The sequence below is a fragment of the Quercus robur genome, chromosome 12, assembly GCF_932294415.1.
Source record: "Quercus robur chromosome 12, dhQueRobu3.1, whole genome shotgun sequence".
Taxonomy (NCBI): Eukaryota; Viridiplantae; Streptophyta; class Magnoliopsida; order Fagales; family Fagaceae; genus Quercus; species Quercus robur.
In genome coordinates this window covers 3,418,253-3,426,903 of record NC_065545.1, presented here as the reverse complement: position 1 = coordinate 3,426,903, position 8,651 = coordinate 3,418,253, and the positions used below count along the sequence as shown (strand labels likewise).

General features: G+C 33.8%; 1 protein-coding gene across 1 annotated transcript; it reads left to right on the top strand.

Moving 5' to 3' along the window:
- Positions 1–206: 206 nt before the first annotated feature.
- LOC126710489 (auxin-responsive protein IAA9-like) lies at positions 207–4,994 on the top strand. Its single transcript, XM_050410965.1, has 7 exons — positions 207–401; positions 1,380–1,826; positions 1,912–2,111; positions 2,191–2,417; positions 2,567–2,708; positions 3,737–3,798; positions 4,572–4,994. The coding sequence occupies exons 2-7, from the start codon at positions 1,416–1,418 to the stop codon at positions 4,607–4,609; spliced, it is 1,080 nt and encodes a 359-aa protein (XP_050266922.1). The 5' UTR covers positions 207–401; positions 1,380–1,415; the 3' UTR covers positions 4,610–4,994.
- The last annotated feature ends 3,657 nt before the right edge of the window (positions 4,995–8,651 follow it).

Below are 8,651 nucleotides of genomic sequence, written 5' to 3'. Positions count from 1 at the left end.
TTACCTGATCTGAAAGATAATCAATGGCCTGCCTTCAACCATCTGAAACAAAAACTCAGCCCTTGATATGCGTTCCATCAAGTTGTTCGGCGGATTATATTATTTAATATTTATACAAAAGGAGACAGAATAATATTTAGTTAAATTAAAAAAAAAACAATATATATTTTTTTAAATACTTTTTTTTTTATAGAAACTTTTTTTTGGGGCATTGTTTTGTTCAGAAGTGTTTATTTTAATGCATAGAGTTTCACATCGGACAGCAAATAAGCTTTTGTTACTTTGTGCCAAATGGAGGGTCCTTAGTTCATTCTCTCTCATAGCTCCTTCTTCTCTCTGCTAAACCAAACCGTGAAAATCGATATTTTTCGTCAGCCACTGATCCACACTACTTTATTCAGGTATATCACTTCAACTTCTTCATATTCTTCCCAGATTTTCTCTCTTTCAACTCCATGAGTTAAAACCTCGTGATTTGACTCTCTTTTTTCCAGTTTTGGTTGTATCTTCATTTTTCTAGTGACTGTACTTTTGTTGTTTCATTTTTAGCTTTCGTTTTTTTTTTTTTTTTTGGGTGCTTCTGTGAAATTGAAGGAATAAATTAAAAGTAGTAGTTACAAATTTTGAGGTCATATATTTTGTTGTTGTTGATGCTTTTACTTTGGTCTCTCCGTACAATGAATATTACATTTGAACTCTCGTTTAGTCGAGGTTGTTTTTTTGTTTCCTTTTTTTTTTTTTTTCAAGTCCCATATACTGGGAAAATTTTTTCCCCACTGCTTTAAACGGTAAGTATATGCTTAAATTTCTTTCTCTTACTTTTTGTTTCCCTGGCTTTGTGTTTTGTTTGGTTTTTTTATTTTTGATTTTTCATGCAAAGCTATAATTAGTTCAAGTCTTCTGAGAAAATATTAGTTGTGGTTCAATAAACTGTCTATGATTTTTTTTTTTTTTTTTTTGCTTTTGGATATGGTTTTATTCTTTGATATTATTCAGCTCCTGTGCCAAAAGGGTTGGTATACTTTTTAGGGATTCTCAAATACATGCTCAACTTTGATTTACTATTGTTACCCATGTTTGTGGTGTTGCCATGGATTTTAGGTAAGAAAGGGACTGTGGTTTGTGATTCAAGGATGCTTAATTGGATAATGGAAATTATATATGTGTGTGTGTGTGTGTGTGTGTGTGTGTGTGTGTGTGTTGGGGGGGGGGGGGGGGGGGGTAATGTATTTTTGCTCAATAAAAGTGGCATGCTGTTTCTTTTTCCATGTCTTTCTATTTTCATCTTTATCCATTGACTTTTCATGGTTTTTGATGAAATGTTAAAGGGTAGTTTTAAAAAGGATTTGGCTGTTTTGCGGTTTTGTAAATTTTGGCAGGATAGAAAAAATTGGAAATTTTGAGTGTGAATTTTAATGTCTCCACCGCTGCTCGGTGTTGGGGAGGAGGAGGATCAGAGCAATGTGACTTTATTGGCTTCCCCTGCCTCCATTGATAGCTTATGCCGTAACAGTTCTGAATTGAAAGAGCGTAACTACATGGGATTATCTGATTGTTCATCAGTGGACAGCTCAGGAGTATCCATGGTATCTGATGGGAATAAAAGTAGTCTGAATCTGAAAGCTACAGAGCTGAGACTTGGGCTTCCTGGATGCCAGTCTCCCGAAAGAGATCCAGAACGCCGCTTGCTAAGCTCGGCTCAACTCGATGAAAAGCCCCTCTTCCCTCTGCATCCTTTGAATGATGGTCAGTACCCTTCTTCACAGAAGGCTGTTGGTTCGGGCAGCAAAAGAGGGTTCTCAGATGCTATGGATGGATTCACAAAGGTCAAAATCACTGCTTTTATTGAAAGGATTTGGATTTTGTTTACTGTTCGATCTAGTACTAAATACAAAGCTGTGTTTGGTGCAGGAAAAATATCTTGCTAAGTCGGAGGTAGCTCCGATGCTGTCCCCCAGGCCTTCTTCGAACTTGGGACTAAAAACTGAACCAACTAATGCAAAAGAGGTAGCACCATCAAAGATAGTACAAGAAAGGCCTCGTGCTGCTAATGAACCCAGACCAAATCATAATGGCTCTGCAAATGGTAATAGCAGTGCACCTGCTACCAAGTGAGTGCAAAGTGGGCGGCTGTGGTGATATGTTTGGGCATAACCATGCAAATTGTTTCTGACATCCCTTGTGTGGCAGGGCGCAGGTTGTGGGTTGGCCACCTATCAGATCATTTAGGAAGAACTCATTGGCTTCTACTTCAAAGAACAATGATGAAGTAGAAGGAAAAGCAGTGCCTGGTGCTATCTTTGTCAAGGTCAGCATGGATGGTGCTCCTTATTTGAGGAAAGTGGACTTAAAGAATTACTCTAAGTACCAGGAACTCTCGTCTGCCCTCGAGAAGATGTTCAGCTGCTTTACCATTGGTGAGTTACTCTAAAGTTTCAATCTAATACAAAAAGATCTTGGTCAGGTAACTTTTAATGTAATTTATCAGGAGAGTATATTTTGCACTTTAAAGCTACATGTCCTGGTTTGCATGGATCAAGTTACTGCTGTTTTGATATGATGTCAGGTCAATATGGTTCTCATGGAACTCTGGGCAGGGAGATGCTGAGTGAGAGCAAGCTGAAGGATCTGCTTCATGGCTCAGAATATGTTCTTACATATGAAGATAAAGATGGCGACTGGATGCTCGTGGGTGATGTCCCCTGGGAGTAAGCTCTGGTTCACTTTTACTGTTTACTTCTCTAATTGAATTTCATCAGTTCCATAATAAACTCTTTTTTAGGTTAAAATTCATATCTGTTGGGGTTTTGATATTATTCTATGGACATGTTGGGTAGATGGTAATGAGTTGAGAATTGGTTGAGACATGCTAAGAAGCCAAAGAAGTGGTGATCTATGTGGATAATGTGAGTTAAAAAGTATGCATTATATGTACTGTATTCGAAGAAAGAAGCTTTATCAAAGAGCTCATATTTCTGAACTTTGGTCTTGGACTTTTTTTTAAATTATTCCCAATGGTTTGAACTTGAAGAATATTTCAGTAAAACCTACGAACCTGTGATTGATGGAGGTGAATCATGATGTTATAATGTTTTAACCATGACTAATAATGTTTGCTTGTTGTGAGCATGACATAGAAAAATTAACTCCCATGTCATTGTTTTCTAATGGGAGAAATATGGAATGATGAGAGCTGATGATTTGCATATTATAACATTGCTTTGGACACAAAGATGTGATTTGCACTTTTCCTCTTCGATATTCAACTTAAATAATCAAGACAGCTCCCCATTTATTTTAACTTTTAAACAATGACCTGACTTGCTGTTGATGTTTGTCTTGGATATGGGAGGAGCTGATGATTTGTATGATTGGTTTCTTGGTTCCCACCCCCCACACCCCCCCCCCCCCAGTTTTATTGGTATTGATCTTCCATGTTCTGATGGGTACATACTATAGTCCTATTACAGATTTCTGAAATGCAGTCATTTGGTCGGTCATAATTTGAACTTTCTATTTACTAGAGGAGTATATATGATGCTCTTGATTGGTGCCATCTCTAATTAACAGCCATTTGCCTCAGAGACTCACTTATATGAAGTTCGACGTATTATTTTATTTATTACCAGAGTAGTTAGCTAATGTAAAATTTAGTCACTTTATTTTGTAAATTATGAATTACTAGAGTAATTGTCTGCTGGATTGGAATCTAATCAATTTTTTTTATGTTTTGCAGGATGTTTATTGAGACATGCAAAAGGATGAGAATCATGAAGAGCTCTGATGCCATTGGACTAGGTGCATAAATTATATTTCAATATAACCATCTCTAATGTTTCACCCACGTCAGGCTGCAAGAGCTAGTGCATTATTAGAAACACTGCTGCTTTTAATTAAACCATTTAAAACCAAATGATGAATAAAAAAGTTGGAACTCCAAACCAGAGTCAGTATTAACTAAAAGATATCATAATTATGTCAACCATACAACTTTACATCTATTTAGCTTTAGAACTAATTCCTTCCTTTTCAACATCTCAAACAATTAATTTAATATTTGAAACAGTTAATGGTTAATGCATTAAACATGAATGATTTATAGTAATTTTATTGCAATATACAGAGAAGGCAGTAGTTTGAATGTCCCTTCCCCTTCTCATTGGGGCCAAAACTGACTTATTTAAAAAAAGGGTCTAGCTATGTTACGCCTTACAATTTTTGTCAATGGAATGCCAGTTGCCATCCTTTCTAGAATTTTTTAGTATCTCAAACTAAACAAAAATTCAATCTTCAAAATAAAGAGTAGCTTGTAAATTCATTCAGCTTGATTGGCAAAGCACAGTAGGTATATGAATGACATGAAACCGAACAGTGAGCCTAACAAAATTTGGGTCTTATGCAAAGTTATGCAAGTGTCACGCTGGTGATCATGGCTCTTAATGCTTTTCGTCTGTATAAATAGGATATGTATGTAGATACTTTGTGCATTTGCATGTTCATAACTTGAATCATATGCTTTTAGATGTGTCATGTTCAATTCTCATGGAGAAATTTTTCGTTTTTGTGAACAGCTCCAAGGGCTGTGGAGAAGTGCAGGAACAGGAACTAGTTCGTCTCTGCACATGATTAACGCTATCCTTCCAGCAGTCTTAACGGAAAATATGAGGAGGCTGAAAGCACATTAGCCAGATTTTAGTTGAAGGGTGAGGAGTGCTAGGGTGCTTGGACTGGATAGGAAATTATGTGTGGCTACTTTTATCATGTTACTATGTTTACGTTTTTCATTGCCATGGAGTTAAATGTTCTGGTAAGGTCTGTTTCTACTTTTATTATATTTGTAAGACTCCTAAAACCTTATAAATGTGGGAGTGTACTTCTAGGCAAGTTCCTGTTCATATACAGGATCCTTAGTTTGTAAAAAGTGCATTGTCTGGTGAACTTTTAATGTTTATGTATGTGTGCGTATGAGCAAAAGACCACCCAGTTATCTGTCAGCCTTACTTCATTTTCAAGTATTTATATGCAGCTAGTGCTTTGTTCTGCCTCTGATTTTAAGTTATTTTATGTTTTGAAAGCATACATTTAACCTTAACAGTTAACACGCGTTGCATGTGTTATATTATTTAATCAAGTAGTAAATGATATATAGATTATGCTGAATTGAAATGTCACATTTCTCAAAATTCATAATTGAAGAAAGGGAATCAGTTGTTGAGGTTGTGACAAAGTGTGGATAGTACTATTTGTGCCTTTAATTAAGTGTATACTTGAACTAGTAAGATACTGCCAGGCCTTTGGATATGGTTGTCGGAGATAGCCTGAGCTAAGCATGTGGTGCTCTGATCCTTAGCTGCATCATTGATGTTTTTGCTTGCTATTTAAAAATTATTTGTAGCAGTGCAGTTGGTTTTTTATTTTTTGGGGGGAGGGGGACACAAGTGTGTGTGAGTGTGAGCCATTGACCTTAATAAAGGAGCTGGTACCACATTGTACTGCAGTACATTCCAGCCAATCGTCCACGGCTACAGGAAACAAAATTAACTGTATGGTTAGTAATAAAATTTAGCGATGTCAACAGTTTTATAGCTCAATTAGTTGATGCATCAAGCCGTTTGCAATAGAGACAGTTCAATTCACTCTCTTCATTTTAACTATTGAGTTAAAAAGAGTCTTTTATGTTTGTGTGGGCTTGGCAACAGGCCAACAAAAGTTAGACATGGCCCATTTACAAAGTGCATGAGCCAGCTAAGTTAGCCTCTCTGGAAACCCAACAAAACTAAGAGGGAGCTAAAGTCTGCTAAGACATCTGTGATCACTCTCAAGTCTTAACTAACCTTCCTTAATGCAGGGCGGAGTCAAGACTTGAAGTTTAGGGAGGTGACTCTATTGCTAGCTGTATGCGGTTGCTCCGGCCTTTGAATCTACTGCTTTACTACTAAGGATTTTTGTTTAAAATTTTTTAAATGGCCCAGTTGTTTGTTTTGGGTAAAATAAATTGATTGGGCTTAATTTTTTTAGTTTTATTATTGGTAATTTTTGTTTTTGGGCTATTTTTATTGGACTTGTATATTTTGACTTAGATTTAATCTATTAATTTTTTTATATTCTTTAAAAGGTAAAAAATGCTAGAACTACAAATTTTTTACAAATTACTAATATGGTGAGTAGTTATTGATAAGTAAAAAGTGACGCAAATGTGCGAACCAATAAGAATTTACTATCTTAATAGTTTGTACAAGGGTTGTAAAACCGTTTGTGGCTATGACATTACTCTCAAAAGAATTGATGGCATTATTAAGAGGGGACAAAGTGTAATTTTATAGAACAAAATTGCTAAAATTAGTACCTATTAATATAATAATTTTTTTTTTTTTAATTTAGGGGGTCATTTTGTTAAAATTAGTACTTATTAATATAATAATATTTAAAAAAAAAAAATTTAGGGCCTGAAATTTGAGATTTTATGTGGATTCGGTAATAGTGACCCCATATTTTGTCTTTGTCATTAAATGAGTGACGTGTCTTAATGACACCTATGTAATAGTGAGACGACTTATAGAGATGGACAAGGCCTTTTTGAATATGACACCAAACATTAAAAGATCAAAATGAAACTTTAAAAAACTTTAAGAGTGAAATTGAAAATATCCCCAGCATTAAAGTTCAGAAGTGTACTTTACTTTTCTTTTTCTTTCCCAATAAGTTCGTGTTTATTGATTATTGGCCTATGGGAAAGATTTATACTAAATTTTGGCTAGCATATGGATCTTATTCACAAGTGAATGGTTAAAAAAAATATCAATCATTTCTAGTTAGCTTAACGTTATGACATGCTACTATTGGAATATAAATATAATATTTTAAAGGATTCACCAAAAGCCAAAAAACTTGAATGATGTAGGGATGTGAAGTTTGAGTTTCCCTACCATGCCAGAGTTAGGGTTTGGAAGGGAGAAATTATTCAGTCCTCATAGAAAATCACATTAGCAATACCTAGTGGTCTTCCATTTCAATAATAAAATGTCATTTGTGCACATTAATTGAGTTAGATCCAAAAAATAAAAAACTTTTGAGGCCTGAATAATTTCTCGTTCGAAGGGGTGGAATTACCCTTGTGGCCCCACCAAAAGTTTTTAAATCTATTTTTGAAATTTCAAATTTGCCCCTTTACAATTTATTTATAAAAGTAATTGAAGAAGTGCAAGTTGGAATGTTTTCCAATTTTTTTTTGTTTTTGTTTTTCTCTTCCCTTTGAACTATCTTATAGTTTATATTCTCATTATTTATTTGTAGGAAGATACTAAAATAGTGACTTGATATTGTGTTTATAAATAAAAGGATATTTCAAAATAATAAATATTTATTATAAGATTCTTAAAAATAAATCAAATATAGGAATCTTATATCCTTGAAATCTTAGTAGATTCCCAATCAAACCAAACACAATAGACAAAGTTTATTGTTAAAATAAAAGCAAATATAATGAATTATTAAATTAAATTAAATAGTGAAACTTTTCTTAAATTTATATACATTACACATTTGGTTAATCAAAGTAGTTCTCCTATACATCTTGAAACCCATTCTAAAAAAGTTTCACTTTAAACAAACTATGTTAATAATTTCAATGTACTTGTAGTGTGCTACATGATGAAAGCACGTCATAGCACATGTAATACTTGCATTGAGTCATTTAACACAACCATAACATGTATAACACGACATTTATTATCTTGTACTATACCCTTGTAATGCATCATTTAATCAAGAATTATATGTAAAATTAAAGGGAATTTTTTGATAATATAATTAAATTGAATAATAAATAAATAGTAAAAATATAAGAAGAAAAATTACTGCAAATGAAAAATGCATATTTTATTGAAGAAATTTTTTATTAAAAACCAAATATTATAATAGATTATAAAATAGTTTAAAATAACTAATAAAACTCCTCCCAATCTCTTGAAACTTTTGATAATTGAGTTTTATACTATTTAGTATCTATTTTTTTTTTTTTAAATGTTGGAAATAGAGTTTCACTTAAAATAAAATTATGGGCCCAGGGCTCTTCTCTATTCGGGGTGATAATGGGCCTATGGGCCTCCCATGATGGGTCTTCTTGGAGATATAGTTTGCTCAACTTATTGGAGAAACATCTTCTAAAATCAAAAAATATTTTGAAATAGTTATTTGGCATTGACAGTTGATTTATATAGATAATTTTTTTTTTTTTTCAGAAGGATTTATAGAGAAAATTGAATAACTTAAATTTACTACCGTGCAAGGTTCACATTTTCACATTAACAACGGGAAAAAAGGCTTTCTGAAAACAAAAGATATTTTACGCCTTTTTCGGGGAAGTCAGTTGTCAGTGCATGAATTTCGACCATTAACGATCATTACATGTATCATATCAATGTTCGACAATTTTATATCATATCAGTATTAATTATTATCCATCTATGAAAGACATGTTTGGTGAGGCAGTGGATATATGTGGACACCATTGGTAGCAAGGTAACCCTCTGCCTAGAATTGCCGAAACAATGACATTTCTTTTGTTTACTGCCAATCAAGAATCATGTTACTGGTTTAATATAATAAGTCAAAATCCTAGCGAATGTTTTTAGGACACTAAGTCTAAAGCT